Below are 18,926 nucleotides of genomic sequence, written 5' to 3'. Positions count from 1 at the left end.
GCACAGATACACAGGGCCCCCTTCCTTGTGGGTAACATAAAATAAAAATACAAACTCTGAAGCCCTGTTCATCCGTAACTTTCTATACGGACCAAGTACAAGAGGGAGAGCTGGCCAGTGAATCCCTGAGATAGGGGAGTAACTGATTTTTTATCCCCAACCAGAATCCAGGCTTCATAGCTATCTTGATTCCAAACTCCTTTTCATGTCTGCTGGTGCCTTAGTTGACAAGACCAAAACCTGTCACTCCCGTAACCCCGAATCCTCAGTGCGGCTCCTCTTTTGGAGCAACTGTGCTGTCTTGGGGGCTAGAGAATGAATTCTCTTCAAAGCCTGTTTTTGGCTATTGTATAAAATACAATACTGGCTAAATCAAACTCTCCTTTTTCACAGCCAGCCATGCAGCTTGATAATTGTTGGTGACCAGAGCAGATTTGCATGTTAAAAGGAGTGACTGGAGACACTCAAAGAGGAAACCTATTCATCAAGGCTAGCTTAATCCTTATGAATATTATTATTCCCAGCGACAATACCCCCAGACCTCATCAGAGCAGGCCTGCATTTAGACTCATATTTTTTCCCATTAATGATTAATTTGTAATGGTTTGAGTCTTAACCCTGATACTGTGCAGCTCACCAGAAGGAATTAAAGAAGGACCTGTAAGGCGCACTCTGACAGTAGCATACTGCATCGGAAGGGTAGCTGGCTTTGAAAGGATGCTGTTAAGGGGAGGAGTAGGTGGTGGGATAGTGTATTGGAGTGCTGCTTTTTGGAGGCTCATAATATGAGAATTATTAAGGACACTGTTCTTGGGAAGTGTATAATATTGGACTCGCAGCTGTGACTCTATTGAACCAATGGAATCCTAGGTGGCGGCGGTTAGGCATTGCTAGCAGGCAGCTTACGCTGCTGGAGTTCCACCTGGTACTAATTTAAGGGGACTAGATTCCCAAAATAGAAAGTGGGGGCACTCTGACTCCCCCTGTCAAAGGGGGTGGTGCAGCAGGGTTTTGGTAGGTGGGAGGGTGGGGTTGGAATGGAGGCTCTTTTTATGATGGTGAATGAGCAGTTCCTGCTTAATAATCATTGCTCCCCACCCTTTTCCCAGTCTGTGCATCCAGCAATTTCTTCTATTACACTGCAACTCTCATTCCTGCCTTCAGGGATAAATCTGGGGCCTAGGTATATTAGTGTTGGGGGGTAACATGGGATCTCCTCGCTGAGTTGCTGCACACTCTCTGGTACTAGCAAAAAGGAGGACTTGTGGCACCTTAGAGACTAACCAATTTATTTGAGCCTAAGCTTTCATGAGCTACAGCTCACTTCATCAGATGCATACTGTGGAAAATATAGAAGATGTTTTTATCACTACAAAAGGTTCTCTCCTCTGGTACTAGGGTTGCCACCCATCCAGTTTTCACCCAGACAGTCTGGGTTTCAGCTTTTGTGTAGGAGTGCCATTTGACAAGCCTTGATGTCTGGTGTGTGGGTTTTTAATCTATGGAGAAGGTGGCAACCTTAAGCAGAAGGAAGGAGGCAGAACAGCAGCAGCTGACACCTCTGGGGCCAGACTGCTCATGCAGCTCCAAGTGGCCTCAACTGTGCTGGTGAAGACCCTGCGAGCGACAGAGGCAGGGCCTTGTGGAGAAGAAGCAGATCGGGGGGGAGTCTTGGGGGGGGGGGGGTCTCCTTACCAGCCATTAGAAAGATAGCTACACAGTACAGTACAGAAAGGAGTCAGGAAAGCTGCACATCCAAGAGTGCATGGGACCATGATACAGAGCATATGTTCCAGAGGCACAACGCTTTCCAGACATATCTGGGCCCAAAATTCATGTTGATGGATGGATCTCTGGCCAAAGGAAACTAGTTGATCTGGCTGATTCATACTGCAGTTATGATGAAACACCATTCAGTCAGCCAGGATTGCCTTCACAAATCCTGGATGGTCCCAGAAAACCAGGCCATGACTTATAAGACCACCTTCTTTGGTATTTTGATATTAAAGAAAATAGATTTTTTTTTTGTTTGCTTTTATCTGCAACTCCTCTCACCTCAGAGAAGTGAGACTGTAGCAGAAAACTCTAGCGTTTTGTTTGAACCTGAGGCAAATTAATGTGTCAAGACACTTAATGTATTACCTTTTTTATGCTTATCCTCCCGACCCTCCGAAAACAGATATGGTGTATTTGTGTTAGCACCTTGCTAACTGACATTGTGTTTCTTGCTCATGTAACAAGAGCCCACGCTCCCAAATGTAAATGACAGGTAGTGTCCTAAAGTACCACTCTCAACTGACTAGGTCTATATGAAACTTTGTGGGTTTTGATGGGTATGAATTCACATGCCTGAATTCTTTTTTCCTGAGTTGTTGTTTTTGAACCCACCCAAGAACTAAAGTAAAGCTCAGCTGAACCTCTCAGTTTTGCCTGATTTAGGACAAATCAGAATTACTGTTATGTGCCATCTGGTATGTGAATGTCTCATGTTGTCAGTCAAAACATATGACTCTAACCAGGTTCCTGGAAACTTTTGGCTCTGATTCATTGGGTGGCTTGTGAACGTAAATCCTGGCCTGAGGAGGAGATTTGACATGGAATGTGACCATGGGCAAGTTTGTTACAAAGCTCTTGCAAATCTGCACATGAACAAAGGACCAGTATCAACTCGGGTTCAGAATTAAACCCCAGACTCTGCAGTCATTTGTACTTTGCAGTATCTACATTAAATCATTCCTCCATCCAAATGGAAGTGAGGTAACAGTAAAATAGGGAGCCGTTAGAAGGTTTTTGAAGAAGTAATTTGTATTATCCAAGCTGGTCATAATCGGCCACTAATAAGCCTGTTTGTTATGACCTTCGCTGTCCCCTTTCAAGTGTTAGATCAATGTTAATCCTGCCCATTGTTCCTTTCCTAACACAGTTAAGAATGCTGTATAAATATGTGCCTACCTCACTTGGAGTCTGTGGTCTCAAAGTAGCTTTAAATTAGCCCTCTTGCACGTATATAGCATTTTTGATTGCTGCATATTGTATAACTTTTCTGCATTTAAAGATCCACTTTCAAGAATGTGCATCTAAGTTGCATGTGTACAAAATGCAGTAGTTCTGCCCCAAATGGATAATTGTGCTCCTACCGCTAATTAACAAAAGGAAATGCCAAACTGTGTTTGCTGATTTTGTATGCTCAGCTGTATATATGCAGATTAGTTATTCATTTATAAAAATGTAGACTTTAATACATATGTACTCTGGCCAGGTTTCAGTTGCTGTGGGAACTATAACTCTGAATTTCATGTAAAATCCCAACCATAGTGTTACATTTTATACAATTCTTTTTGCTTTTTTTAAAATGCCGGAGGTGAAAAATAGAGTAGTTTAATGTTGAAATAAATGTGCCTTTTGGGCTGAGAAGAAACAAGAGAAGTTTCAGCTAAAAGAGTGACTTTTTCGGAAAGTCATTCTAAATGCCTATTTTCAGACACTTGTATGAAAGTGTCTTTTTGACCACAACTGTGTAATTATTATAACTATATTTGAACTATTACAGCTACGGCAATGCTGTAATAAAAGTAAGCAACTGTATACCATATAAACAGTCTATATGTTTATTGAAAACAGAGCTTGTTTATTGTATTCACTTCTTCTTTCTTTCCAGAACACGCCAGTGGGAACTCCAATTTTCATAGTGAATGCCACAGACCCAGACCAGGGGGCAGGAGGCAGTGTGCTTTACTCCTTTCAGCCTCCATCCAGCTTCTTTGCCATTGACAGTGGCCGCGGCATTGTGTCGGTAATACGAGGGCTGGATTATGAAATCACTCAGGCCTACCAGCTCCAGGTCAATGCAACGGTGAGTCAGGCCATCTGCTTCATTTAATTCTTTGCTTGGCATTTAAGACTCGTCAGCTGCAGGGGAAAGAATCTATTATTGCCTTGTTTTATCTCTTCTCCTTCTACTTTCCCTTTGGAATCCTAGTTTCCTGTGGATTGCAACAGTCAAATTCTATTTTAGAATATCTTTGGTGGTCCCATAGGCATGGGCTTGACTGCCAAGTGCCTGCAGTATTTTAAGTGTGTACATAACACTAAAAGCATACATTTCTTTCAAATATTTTATGTTTATAAATTCATTATTTTACGAATTGACTGGTGGCTTCCAACTCATGTTGGACTTCAGTCTCCAAATTGTGTCTTTCGGAATCTTTTGCTTGCACTTAAATAACTCCCTTAATCCAGGAAACCCTGTATCAAGGTGGTTTGTCACCTTTTGGGTATGTCTACAGTGCAGTTAGATGCCCGTGGATGGCCTATGCCATGGGACTTTGGCCAAGTGGCTGTTTAATTGTGGTGCGAACTTTCAGGTGAGGCCCTGGTTTTCATGGGCGACTTCAATCACCCTGATATCTGCTGGGAGAGCAATACAGTGATGCACAGACAATCCAAGCACTTTTTGGAAAGTGTAGGGGACAATTTCCTGGTGCAAGTGCTGGAGGAACCAAATAGGAGCAGAGCTCCTCTTGAGCTGTTGCTCACAAACTGGGAAGAACTAGTAGGGGAAGCAAAAATGGAGGGGAACCTGGGAGGCAGTGACCATGAGATGGTAGAGGTCAGGATCCTAACACAAGGAAGAAAGGAGAGCAGCAGAATATGGACCCTGGACTTCAGAAAAGCAGACTTTGACTCCCTCAGGGAAACTGATGGGCAGGATAACATGAGGGGGAAAGGAGTCCAGGAGAGCTGGCTGTATTTTAAAGAATCCTTACTGTTTTTACAGGAACAAACTATCCCACTATATAGAAAGAATAGTAAATATGGCAGGCGACCAGCTAGGCTTAACAGTGAAATCCTTGCTGATCTTAAACACATGACCAGGGAGGAGTAAAAAATATTGTTCAGGCATGCAGGAGTGAAATCAGGAAGGCCAAATAATACCTGGAGTTGCAGCTAGCAAGAGATGTTAAGAGTAACAAGAAGGGTTTCTTCAGGTATCTTAGCAACAAGAAGGAAGTCAAGGGAAGTGTGGGCCCCTTACTGAATGAAGGAGGCAACCTAGTGACTGAGGATGTGGAAAAAGCTAATATACTCAGTGCTTCCCCCCCCCCCCCTGTCCTCACGAACAAGGTCAGCTCCCAGACTACTGCACTGGGCAGCACAGCATGGGGAGGAGGCAACCAGCCCTCTGTGGAGAAAAGTGGTTTGGGACGATTTAGAAAAGATGGACAAGCACAAGTCCATGGGGCCAGATGCGCTGCATCTGGGAGTGCTAAAGGAGTTGGCGGATGTGATTGCAGAGCCATTGGCCATTATCTTTGAAAACTCGTGGCGATCGGGGGAGGTCCTGGACGACTGGAAAAAGGCTAATGTAGTGCCCATCTTTAAAAAAGGGAAGGAGGAGGATCCAGGGAACTACAGGCCAGTCAGCCTCACCTCAGTCCCTGGAAAAATCATGGAGCAGATCCTGATCACTTTCCTCTCCTCTAAGTGCTTCAGAATTGATTCCTTGAGGAACAGTCAGCATGGATTCACCAAGGGCAAGTCATGCCTGACTAATCTAATTGCCTTCTATGATAACTGGCTCTGTGGATGAGGGGAAAGCAGTGGACATGTTCCTTGACTTTAGCAAAGCTTTTGATACGGTCTCCCACAATATTCTTGTCAGCAAGTTAAAGTAGTATGGGTTGGATGAATGGACTATAAGGTGGATAGAAAGCTGGCTAGATCGTCAGGCACAACGGGTAGTGATCAATGGCTCCATGTCCAGTTGGCAGCTGGTATCAAGCAGAGTGGCCCAAGTCCTGGGGCCAGTTTTGTTCAATATCTTCATTAATGATCTGGAGGAGGGCGTGGACTGCACCCTCAGCAAGTTTGCAGATGACACTAAACTGGGAGGAGTGGTAGATAGGATACAGAGGGACCTAGACAAATTAGAGGATTGGGCCAAAAGAAATCTGATGAGGTTCAACAAGGACGGACAAGGGCAGAGTCCTGCTCTTAGGACAGAAGAATCCCATGCACCGCTACAGACGAGGGACCGAATGGCTAGGCAGCAGTCCTGCAGAGAAGGACCTAGGGATTACAGTGGACAAGAAGCTGGATGTGAGTCAACAGTGTGCCCTTGTTGCCAAGAAGGCTAACAGCATTTTGGGCTGTATATGTAGGGACATTGCCAGCAGATTGAGGAACATGATTATTCCCCTCTATTCAACATTGGTGAGGCCTCATCTGGAGTACTGTGTCCAGTTTTGGGCCCCACACTACAAGAAGGATGTGGAAAAATTGGAAAGCATCTAGCGGAGGGCAAAAAATTATTAGGGGAGTGGAACACATGATTTATGAGGAGAGGCTGAGGGAACTGAGATTCATTAATCTGCAGAAGAAAAGAATGAGGGGGGATTTGCTAGCTGCTTTCAACTACCTGAAAGGGGGTTCCAAAGAGGATGGATCTAGACTGTTCTCAGTGGTAGCAGATGACAGAACAAGGAATAATGGTCTCAAGTTGCAGTGGGGGCGGTTTAGGTTGGATATTAAGAAAAACTTTCACTAGGAGGGTGGTGAAGCACTGGAATGGATTACCTAGAGGCTTTTAAGGTCAGGCTTGACAAAACGCTGGCTGGGATGATTTAGCTAGGGATTGGTCCTGCTTTGAGCAGGGGGTTGGACTACATGACCTTCTGAGGTCCCTTCCAAGCCTGATATTCTATGGAGCCCGGGCTCTGGGATACCTGCAAGGAGGGAGGGTCCCAGAGCCTGGGCTCCAGCCTGAGCCTGAATGTCTATGCTGCAATTAAACAGCCCATTTGCCTGAGTCAGCTGGCATGGGCCAGCCATGTGTGGTGTGTGTTTTGGTTTTTTTTTTTTTTTTTTTTTTAATTGCAGTGAAGACATACTCTTTAAGGGCAGTGGGGCCCAGACCAGCCAATCCTTGGTCCAAGGCATGATCCTTTAAAGAAAGATGTTCCATGAGAGGATCAGTGGTCCAGCTGGGAATGGGGACCAGGTGTCTAAGTCAGGGGACTATAATACTCCACAGGTAAAGAGACTGTGGAGCTTAGTGAGGGGAACCTATAGTCTGGAGAGGAGTGGAGGGGGAAGACTTGCTGAAGCAGAATATGAACTCTGATGAGGGAGAGCTAGGGATGTTAGTGAGGATTATAGCACAATCCGAGAAAGCAGGGCTGTGGGTACCCTGTCCCAAGGGAGAAGATGTTTGAACCCCAGAGTGAAGGCAGCAAGCAGCGGAAGAGGCCCTAGAAGGAGAAGCAGGGTAGTTTGCAGCTATGTGGGGCAGAGGTTTTTTTGCCAAGAGCAGTTCATCTAAGCTGGATGTCTGGGAGCCATCCGCCTCCCCTTCCCCCTCTCCCTGCACACACCCCCCCCCCCCCCCGCAAGCTGCTGGAGAGTTATGTGCAGGAGCTAGTTGTTTTCCTGGAGGGGAAGGGACTGAAGAGACATTGACCAGTTCCCCAAGACAAGTGTCGAATACCGGGACCATTTCAGCTAAACTGGGACTGTTAGCGGGTATGGAAGAGTTGAGCTGCTTGGGTCCTCCCAGCAGGTACCCATGGCTGGAGGGAGGGCAGAGAAGGGAAGAGTTGCAGAGACAATAAATAATTAGTTTGGCATCCTGATTCTGTCTCGATCTCTGCCTTGGGATGTGTCAATCAATGATGCTGCAAGTCATGAGGATACAATGCCATGAAGTAAACATTGCAATTTAATGTCAAAGTCCTGCTTTGATTCCATTGTGACTTCCTACAACTCCGCTCATTAATGACTTGGCTTTCCAACTCCTTAAGGACAGGTGCCACTGCCCACGCATCCCATATCTAGATACAAGTGAAGTGAGTTCAGTGATCTCATCCTCAGTTTGAGTGCCTATTTGCCATATTACAAAACCACATGTGCTACAGCAGAATTGTCTGTGTGTGCTCAGGAGAGGCCCAGAACTGCAGTTCAACAATGCTGTAGATTCACTTTGAGCTGTACAGGCAGAGCTGTGTGTAAGTCAAGGTTTGGGATAGACAGGAGCATTGAGGTGGGGGTCTGGGCTTCTGTTTGACAGAACTGAGGTTGCACAGGCAGAGCCCGTTCAGATGCAGACGCCTGGGCCATGCCGGCCTGCACTGTGCAGGCCACCAGGCCTTAGTATTATCAGTCCAACTTCACCAGGCTTAAAACCAAAACCAAAAAAGTAGAAGTATTTTTTATCTGAAGAAAATAAAATCCTCAAGCCCAGTAGTGATGATGCCAGAGTAGCAAGAGAGTGTGAGTCAGAAACAAGCATCTAGCAAAGCCGTAAACACTGAGGCCTGTGTGTTGAGGGTAATGTGCAAGCTGTGTTGTTGAATGAAGTTTAAATTAACACGAATCTCCTGGCAATCAGCCCTTGCTGCTGTTCAAAACCATATGCGGAAGTGTGCAGTAACCTCTGTTTGCCTTTCACCACTGTGCCTGATGGTAGGATATCAAGAGACTTGTTTATCTCCCTTCATATGTCACCATGCTCCTTCTCTTTTTTGGTAGAATATGTAACACGGCATTAGTACTTTATCTGGCAAAGGGCTACGTGAGCTAGCATGGCCTTGGGGCTCCCGTTGTGGAGGGACTAGTGCAAGAGAGCTCCCAGTACGGCAGACTTCACCTGATGCAGAGCAGTGCTGTGAGGAAGCTCAGATGGATGTAGTCCCAACTATTGCTCACAAGACACTGTAGTTAGGAAGTTCACATTTGTGGCATTTCAGGCACTGCAGCTGTAATAGAGTGCATACTGTGGCAGTCCTGGTTGGCAGTAAGAAGACTTGGTAGTAAAGGTGCCTACTTCACTATTTTGAGACCATTGAGGTTTTCTCTTGCAAGCTAAGCCATGTTTGAACCCAGACTTCCAGTAGAGAAAAGCATACAATAGCCCAATCACCCTCCAGCCCCCTGGCTTGAAATATTCCAAGGTTTTTGCTTTAAATGGCTTTCATAATAAGACCTCCTGCATACTTGTTCCAAGCACTCGCCTCACGACAACACAGGAAGCAATTTTGCCTTACTTAGAGAGCTGCAGTTGTACTAATCTTGCCCAACTCTTTTTTTTTTTTTAAATACATAATAAAGGTGGGTGACTTGAGACTTATTTAAGCTAAAAGTGTAACCTACTTGCAAATGATTTTAATATGAGGGTATGTTCTTCCATGGTTAAATGTTTTGTATTTATTTTTAACCCATTCTTCCAATTGTAGAAATTTAAAATCAAGGGTTGCTATTTGTGGAGCCCACATAAATGAGTGTTATGAGCCCTTGTTAGCCACTGGCTGGCGCTGCAGCAGCAGTTTTAACTAAGGCTATATATTTTGTTAACTAAGACATTTCAATATAAGAAAACAAACTATGGATTGAAATATTTGTTAAACAAAAAGCAGACTCAAAACACAGTGAAAAATACATGATGCCTACTAAATTGTAAAAGGGCGAATCTTGGAGAAAAACATATTTTCCAGCTCAGAGATATGTAGTTCAGGAAATCGCTTTTTCTTAAAACGGTCTTGTGAAATTGTCTGGAGTATTTATAGATCCTGACCCGATGGTGGGTGAGATAGCAGCAGGAATTCTGTAAGTGCAAATCTGAGACACTTGACCATTGTGTGGGATGAACTATTCTGGGTATTTCTCTTCCTGTCATAAATGATTTTTTCCTCTCTGGGTTTCAAGGACCAAGATAAAAGCAAGCCCCTGTCAACTTTGGCTAACCTGGCAATCACCATCACAGATGTGCAAGACATGGATCCAGTCTTCATCAACCTGCCTTACAGCACAAATATCTATGAAAACTCACCTCCGGTAAGGGCCTCTTTCCCTTGCAGCGAGAAGGGAAGGGAGATATAGCTAAGGGGAATAAAGAACACTACACATCTTAATGCTAGGGATGGAGAATCCTCTCCTGTCAAGTACTGTGGCTTCCTCCTCTCAGGATGGCTTCTTTGGTTCCTCTGTCCCAGTTTTCAGGTGTTGAATCCAAGCTGGGAAGGAACACTATCTTCTTTGCAGCTTCATGATATCCAAATGCAAACACCATAGCATAGTGTTTGTTCTGCAGGAAAAAAATAGGGGAAATGGCAGGCAGTCCATGGTCTGAGGTTTGGTAAAGGTGTGAGTTATGACAGTAGCAAGGTATTTGCTCACTCTGGGGAAGGGTAGCTTGACATATGGTAACATTTTCAAAAACCTCTGTACTATAAATACCACTGAGAGTCAATGGTACTTACATTCCAAAGTAACTTCTGAAGATTTTACCCATAGAGCATGTGTTCTCTACATTTGAAAAACTACATTCTGTCCTAAAATCATCATGTGCTAGAGTTCCATGCACTCACACATCACTTCTGGAATCCTGCATTCAAATACCTGATTAGATCACAGTTTGATTCATTCATCTCATCCAGCTACACAAGTTAACATAAACCTGCTCAAGAACGACCAAGGACTAGAATAAATGTAGTGCAGGATTGGAGTGCAATGTCCAAGCTGTATAAGGGCTCATTACTGGAATAGGAGCAGTGGCTGCAAATCAAAGTTAAAGTGGATTGGTGATATTGGAGGAGGTTCATCCAATGCCAGGTTCCACTCTCCTTAACTGAGGCTTGGGTCACATGTGCCTCACTTTCATAATTCTACATTCATCTACATATGTTCTCAATCCTCCCCACTCCCAAGTAATTTCGTCTGCATTCATTGTATGCTCATACTGAGAAATTTCCAAAATACTACATACTATCTAGAACATTTCAAGTCTGTATGGATGGGCCTTGTAGTCCTGCACACTGGGCAGGAAATGCAGAGTGGACACATTTTTTTGCATTCTCTGAGTGGATGGTGGGGTTGTCTAATGCCATCAGAAAAAGCACAGAGGAAAGGCTGAGAAATGCATCAAGAGGGAAGATGCAGTTGATAGATACAAATGGCTACATGAATTACACTCCCATGAAATCCAGTCCTGTTTATATTAAGCATTTCCCCAGCACTTGACAGTGAACACAGTGAAGAAGAATAATTCCTACTTAGTGTTGGCAAAAAAGAATGAACTGAAAATTCCCACTATTCTCAAAGATTATAGACTGAATCATCCTCCGAGTGACCTTGTATCCATGAAAGGAGACTCTTTCTTAAATTAAATGACAATATAGTAAGACTGGAGCTAAATGGTCCCTTCATGTTGTTCCTTACTCTAACGTACATAACAATTACTTTCAGAAAGTATAGTACTCAGCCTGGATAAAATAACCAAAAAATCCATGTCTAAGATGAAATATGAAATCACCCCCAAACTACTAAGCCATAATCTAACAGATTTCCAGTTTGTTTATAAACTTAATTTCTCTTCTATTGCATCTGAAAAAAGCATATAATAGAATTAAAGAGTAAAAGTGGGGGAAACAAAATTCTGATCCATCAAACTGTCCTCATGCTCCATAGAAAATGTGAGTGTATTGTGTGATTTTTTTCCCCCTTTGCTTTCTCCATCACTGGGGTTTGTGCAATAGATGGGAGTTTGGAGAGGATCCGTATTTGATTGAATGACGGAGTGTAAAGACAGGTGTAGTTTCGCTTCAGGGAAGAACTTCCGAAGCCTGTAAAGAGCATAAGAACACAAATCTCTGCACATGCTGAAGTTTGGCTGTGCCACTTTTGCAAGACAAGAAAATGGCTCCTCAAAGCACCAGCCAGGCACTGCTGTTGTTGACACCACCTCTGACTATTTTTCTTTTCCTTTCAGATCTCCAAGCTGTCTCCCTGTAGGTCTGGTTTGGAGATTTTGTGACCTAGTAGTCTCCCTGTATATGTGATCAGGAGATTAGTGTGAAGTGAATTCTGATGTAATCATGGAAAAACTCTAGTTAGAGGTTCCACTAGAATTTTCTCTTGCAAGAATGGTGATTATGGTTAACAGTGAAGTGATTTTTAAAAAAAGAAAGTACTAGTACAATAGCTTGCCACTTACTTCTATTTAGTCACTTTTGAACCTCATGAAATGCAGCACCAATATAGTGTCGAACAAGGGTTCTCAACCTGCGGCCCAATCAGCACACAGCTGTGGCCCACGTGACATCCTCAGTGTAATACCGGTGGTACTGGATGTAGCCCACAGTGGTAAATAGGTTCTAGAGAGGTGGTTCTCAACCTATTACAGTGTGTACATGGACTGTGACAGCCTCCCAAACACACCTCTGTCCTGACCTATAACACCCTTTGTTTTTGTTCAGCACATCCATAACTGAATACCGTCAAACTGTGTGGTGGTTTTGTTATGTGAAAAAAGAAGTTCACAAGGGATTTTGATGAGACATCTGGGCTTATTTCATTTCTGCCACAAAATAGGCTTCAATTTGACCTGGACACTGTGGTCTCTGTACCATGCAAGCTGACCTGATATAGCCATCCCTCTTCAGGCACATTGGGCTAATATATACACAAGCTGTTTCTGCCGTTGTAGACATACGGGTGCATATGAGGTTTGGACAAGGTTCCTGACAGTTTCCTCAGCCTCTCTGCCTCTGTCTGTCTCTTGCTTTCTTTTTATCTGTGGTGCACAGCATGACTGTGTTTCTGTATCTACGTATCAGGCAAGAGTAACTAATCTAAAGTGTATGCAGTAATACCAAATAAGATTTTATTAGGTAACACAACAAATTTTAATTTCCTCATTCAAGTAACAGCATGTCAGCCAGCCTGTTGGTGAAGAGCCGATAGAAGGTGAAAAGAGTGGATAAACTGCAGCAAATTACTGAAAACAGATCCCTATCAGCCCTTTGACTAGAATTGACTGGAAATAAGGAGAAATAGGGTTGTGGCGGTTTTTTGTGGTGGTTTTTTCCTCCCCTCCCCTCTCCTCCCTCAGATTCTGCCACGGCAGCTTTCTGAAGTGCTCCCCCTGGTTCCTCCTACCTTGACATGGGGTTAAGGTTCACCTTTCAAGTCCTTAATCCTGTGACAGAAGAAGGAAGAGAGGAGAAGAGTTCTGCTGTGGTTCTTATTTTTCTGAGCTCAGAATGCTGTACCAGAATTCAAAATCATTTTACAAATACTTATTCAGACTCAGGGAAGAAAGAAATCCCGTCTTCCCCCTGCCTCCACCTCCACTTAGAATTCATTAGCGGGCAAAGAGGGGGAGAGCATTTGTCTTCTCGTTAAGCATTGCATAATCTTTCTTGATGCAGTGTGTATTCTCAAAGGGGACAGTACAAATTTCCCCTGGTTCCTGGACAAACCAAAACAGAATACTTGCAGTTACAGTAATGCTCAGCACTTGTGGTATAGAGTTCTTTTGTTCTTCCAAATGCTTTGTAGATATTAATCCTCACAGCCTGTATCAGTTGGTAAGTATTGTGGCCATTTTACAGACAGGTAAATGGTGGCATAGAGGCATTTACCCCCAGTCATAAAGAGGACTGACTCACTGTCTGATAACCCAGGACTTCCAGGCTCCTAGTTTTGTGTTCAGACCATAACTCACTTTTGTCCAAGAACTTTAAATCAAGAAACCATCAGCTTCTTTTCCAGAGGGGACATGGGAACGATCCACCCAGCAAAAGGTAAGCAGAGGCACACCTGAATGCATTCCATGCTGGCATCCCAGACAGGAAACTGTGCAACAGTGAGAGATGCTGAGGCCCAGTAATTTTCAGTCCCTGACTGGGTTTTCCAAAGTGAGTGAATAATGTGTTCCTTATTGCAGCGTGGCATTTATCCCCTCCCTTAAAATAGAATTAAAATACTTTTAATTCTTTCTTTCTTTGTCACCTCCAAACTCCCTCCCACCCCCAAATCAGTAAGTCGAAGAACTAATGCAGAAGCAGTAACACCTTGGCTCCAGAGTATCAATAGCACTCAGTTAATTCCTTCTTAGAATACCTCCAGCCCATCAGTGGGAACACTTGATTAAAAGCTCAAGGTTTTATTAAAAAAGGATTTATTTACCCTCCCCCAAACCCTCAAACTTTATTTGGCTAATGTAAAATCTCCTTTTTTTTTCTGGTTTTTAAGCAAGGGGCTGTTTCAGATTATTGCTTTTTAAATCTTCTCCTCCCATCCATGTGGGAGTGGGTTATTCTGTATTCCAGCACTCTGCTTCCCTCTATGTTGAGGCCTTACGTTATGGCCTCGCCCCTCCTTGACAGTCAGATGAGTTGTTAATCCCTGTAAGAATATTGGGAGCTTTCAGGAGTAGCTGCAGCCACCAGTTTACCTGACAGATACATGGATGATTACCACCTGTAGACATGAACTTCATGATTCACCTTAGGAACCTCACTAGTATATAACAACAAGGACTTCTCCCAGGTGACAGTGGCAGAGTTACCTCTGATTTAGAGATGGAGGTAACTGCCTGCCTGCTATTGGAGTTTCCTGGACAATAGGCTTTCATCTTGTGGTGATCCAACAGACCAAGTTAGGGTGTCTTGTAAGAAAAGCCAGGGAAGAAACCAGCTGCCAATCCAAGAGGAGTTAAGAGAGACAGAGTAAGTGAGGAGGAAGCTTACCAATTACTTAGTTTCTTCATATGAGGGAGCACTTAACAAGGATGGAGCTGTCAGGACTTTCACTTTCACTCTGTACAGCTACCCTGGATTGCCTTTGTATTTAACATACTGAGGATGTTTCTGCATGGGGGCCCCAAAAGTATTTTTTGATTTCCCATTTGATCTTTGCAGTAAGTGGAGAAAGTGCATCAATTTGCATTTCTACTCCCACTACGTGCACTCTGAGACACAGCAGAACATAGACTGGCGTAAACAGAACCTGCTTCAAGTTGGTGCCAAGTTTCTATTGGAGCATCAGAAATTAGCTATCGTGGTTTCAGATGTTTGTCATTCCTGAAACTTGCCCACTAAACATGGGACAGATTAGGGCACATTTTGGGAGGATGGATTTCTTGGCTTTTTCAGGACATCACAATATGTAATAAGCCTGGTACATGAGGATGCCTAAAGAAAATATAGGGTGCAAAGAGGCCTTTCTTAGGTCCACATAGGTCCAGCTCTCTTCCAACCCTCTGCTGATTGGCTCTGTAAGTGCTTTTCTGCAGATCACAATTTGATCTGAGATAGTGGATAAGTACTCTGCATTTGAAGCTGTTATCCAGGCTCTCAGCTATGAGGGTAGGTCATGACTATATTGTCATATTTCATTTCACACGAAGCAATTAATTGAAGATGGACATTTAGGACCTGATACTTTGAATTCAGTGGAAAGACTTTCATGACTTTGGGTTTTGGATCAGGCTGTTAGTGGGAGACCTACAAACTACTGGAAGTTTCATTCCACTAATCACATTAATGTTGGAGCATCCTATAAACAGGACTGCACGAATGATGGTCACAGCCTGGTAGGCCATAAAGGGAAGTGTAGCGGGTAGCAATTGCTGTCTGTTCTGTGCTTTCAGGCAATGGATGTCTGAGCAGTGGAGGTGAGGCAATCATATCCACTATACTGTGTGTTTCACTGCCATGGATAAAGTGTGAATCACTTTCAGCAGGCCACGAGGAAGGGCTTGTAAACGAGAGTGGGGAGATGTAGAGAGGATTGACCTGCAGTTGCAAAAACAACTCCATGAAAACTTATGTCCAACTCTCCAGAGCCAGCCAAAGCCCTAGTTTCCAGAGCTGCCAGTCCTTTAATCCTCATGACCAGATGGTGAAATACCATCTATCTTGTGGGTTACCCCCTGTCTCTTGCAGGTGGGTTTTCTTAAAAAATCCCTAAACCCTGATAGCAGCATCAGTACTTTTAGCTTCTGCCTCTGGCCACAATCATCCCACTTGGCACCCACAGAAGATGGCTTTTCATAGGATAAACCTGCACCAACATAAACGGCCATTACTATTCCTGTACCATCACTAGCCCCCCTTCCCCAGTAGTTGCTTTCCCTTTGAAATGTGTCACAAGCTATGCCGTACTTATCATCCTGAGCTGCTCCGTCTCTTTTGACAGGCAATGAGTGAACTGTCAGATAGGCCAATGCCGAATCCAGTGTCTTTGGAATGGAGAAGCACTTCTAGTTTGCCATTGAGCAACTGGAGGCTCTTCTCCCATGGGAATAGTAAACTGAAGTGTACCACATTTGGGAAGTGAGCACTGAATTGTGTGCATTGAAGTCTCTCTCTCTCTCTCTCTCTCTCCCTTCCTTTTTCTACTTTCTTCCCTCTCCTCTCTAAATCCCAGCTCTTAGCTCCCACCTGCCTCAGTTTCCCTTCCCCCCCAGCTGCTAAATACCCTTGTTGTTGTTTGGTTAGTGTACTTGTTGATTTGGAAATCACAATTAATCCTGGTGATTTAAAGGTGCTCTAATGGCTGCTGGATCCCAGCAGCTGAGTGCTGCTCAAAGGTCAGTGACCTGGGAGTTATGCTTAATGCTATCAAATTGCAGATTTATGTGGAGTTTGTTGAAATGCCATGGGAGGTTGAGGAGAGAAATATACATGGCCCAAAGAACTTCACTTTTATTACAGCCAGTTCCATATGTTCTCCACTGAGTCCCTCTGTGCTTCATTGAGTCAGACTGCTGCCCTGAAAGGGGGGGACTGAAAGTCTGAATTTCTGTGGGAGACGCGCTCTAAGTGGTTTCTCCAAGGTAGCTCAAGGCTGTTTTTAATTTCTAAATGAGATTATTTTGATGTCATGGGATCACTTCCATCTCCTGCACTGTCAATGAGGTTCCCCTGTGTTTGGCTTGTGTACTTTGATTTGTGCGCACAGACACTGACAGGTATTGCATTTTTGCATGCTTAAATATTTTCACATGCTTAGGCAGGCATGCACAGAAACTCACATATATGTAAGCACATACACAGGACCAAGTATGCATACACCTAGACACCCCACACCTGGGGACCTCATTATACCAATAGGGACCCAAATATGCACACACATGTACTGCGCGCACACACTGTCATGCATGCACAGGGGCAAGATTTTTTTTTTATATTCAGCGCAGTTCATAAAAAAAAAAAGCTGTAGTTGTAAAGAGAAACTGAACCAGTAAGGTTAGTTAAATAAATGATGGAAACTCAAGGGCTCCAACCTTCGGCCTTCAGCTGATGAATTGTGGCATTGGAGGAATACAGCCAATGCCAGTGTTGCGCTTCCTCATTAGACATGCAAATGCCACTGACATTTTCTCTCAGGATGAAATAAATGCCTCTTTTCCCGCTCTCAATAAACCAATGAAAATGGAGCAGCTTAGTCATAAATGTGTTCACACTACATTAATTACTGTTTTGTGCATATGCGATGTGCCCATGCATGGACTCACTGCAGCCTCATAAGTGAAGCCAAAGCTAGAGAAGCCAGATAGCGAATTCACATACATGAATAACATTTCTGGTCCTAAAACTAATCCTTGGTCAGTCTTTGTCCATTTACTGTTTACTTGGGGCTCTTAGGCTTGTCCATGCTTTTGGCTTTTCATGGGACTGCCTGTCATGTGACATTCCTGAAGGAGCTTGTGTAAGTGGCTGTCTGACAGAGGCAGGCAACCATCCATAGACTGACCCCTGTTCTGAGCTTTGTTCTGACCCTCGTTCTGTCTATAGCTTTCGAATAAAATGTAACAAATCTTTGACTGGAAGAACTACAATCAGATAGCTGGCCAGCCCTGATTAGTATCTCTGTTTGCCAAGAAAGCCTCATTCAAAGAACACTGAAGTAAAAAACCAAAAGAAATCCAAACTGAAAATCTCGGGGTAGGTAGAATCCGTGTATCAACCATTGTTGAGATGTAGGGTGGAAGAACAATTCTCTTCTGGGATATGAGGCCTGAAGCCCCAAGCTGAGGAAGTTATTGCTCAATGGAAGCTATTTTTCTAAAATTTAAAGTCTGTTTCATTCTAAACACAAACTGGAGTTTAGTATCTGTTATAGTCGTAATCTTTTTGCCTTGAATGTGCTACAGCTTCTTTTACCCTCTGCTGAGATTTCTCTGTTTTGGCTCCCAATGTTAAGTGACCCTCTCAGCTCAAGCATTTAATTGCAACATTCACCTTGGTGACCTAGCTTCAAATTTGTCTACTATAGGTAGGTGGCAAGTGACAGTGAAATGAGTTTGTTGGTGTCATAGTTCCTGGTGGACATTTGCTCACTTCACAAAACTACCACATGATTTGTCTCAATCTGCTCAGATGACCTTGTGTGTTAAAGATCTAGTTCTGCCTTGGGTATTACAGGTCAAGACCAAGGTATGTTGGCACGCTTTTGTTGGGGGCACAGGACTTGAATAGCAAAGGGTGTTGCAGGACCGAAATAAGCTGCTTTGGTGGAGCTGTGTGCAGGAAACTTTTATAGGGCCTTTCTGCACCGTGCCTTGTCCTGTTCATGGGCAGCTCCTGATTCTCACAAATACTTAGAACACTAATTTAAAAAAAAAATTACATTAGCAATGTACTTCAACTGTTATACTTGCTGTGTCATGAAGTTCTGATTCACTCAGTTCTCATCCCCTCAAGTGCATATGAGAAGTCTTGCACATCCTGCAGCCTAATAAAACAGGAAAACAATGCAATGGAAAGTCTACAGGGCCTGGAATGTTGACATCTTCCTTTTCTTCCTAGGGTACAACTGTGCGTATGATAACGGCAATTGACCAGGACAAAGGACGGCCCAGGGGTATTGGGTACACCATTGTCTCAGGTAAGTCATATGGAGACCACATCATGAGCCCATGGTTGGCATATGTTGGAGGTGAGGGAAGAATTGGCCTTTTTAAAGCGCTCTCACCTACTCTGTCCAAACTTGAAAAACTATTTTTATTTAACTACTTGTGATTTTATTGGTCTGTAGTCAGTTCTTTAATACCAAACATGCTGATTACCAAAGTCTACTGGAATAACTGAAATCTGTTTTCTGATGAGCCTCTTTTGCCTTCAGTGATGTCACAATCCATTGTT

General features: G+C 43.7%; 1 protein-coding gene across 4 annotated transcripts in view; it reads left to right on the top strand.

Annotated features, from left to right (window-relative positions):
- The window catches only part of CDH23 (cadherin related 23), a 520,165-nt gene that overhangs the window by 209,132 nt on the left and 292,107 nt on the right, over window positions 1-18,926 (top strand). For all 4 annotated transcript variants that reach the window (XM_048859456.2, XM_075130881.1, XM_048859457.2 and 1 more), the window contains exons 7-9: window positions 3,659-3,853; window positions 9,700-9,828; window positions 18,591-18,669. In XM_048859456.2, coding sequence (XP_048715413.2) covers window positions 3,659-3,853; window positions 9,700-9,828; window positions 18,591-18,669 — 403 coding nt within the window. The remainder of the gene's footprint in view (window positions 1-3,658; window positions 3,854-9,699; window positions 9,829-18,590; window positions 18,670-18,926) is intronic.

Source organism: Caretta caretta, chromosome 7 (genome assembly GCF_965140235.1).
Source record: "Caretta caretta isolate rCarCar2 chromosome 7, rCarCar1.hap1, whole genome shotgun sequence".
NCBI lineage: Eukaryota > Metazoa > Chordata > Testudines > Cheloniidae > Caretta > Caretta caretta.
The sequence above is the reverse complement of the archived record's forward strand: the minus strand, read 5'-3'. Positions and strand labels throughout refer to the sequence as shown.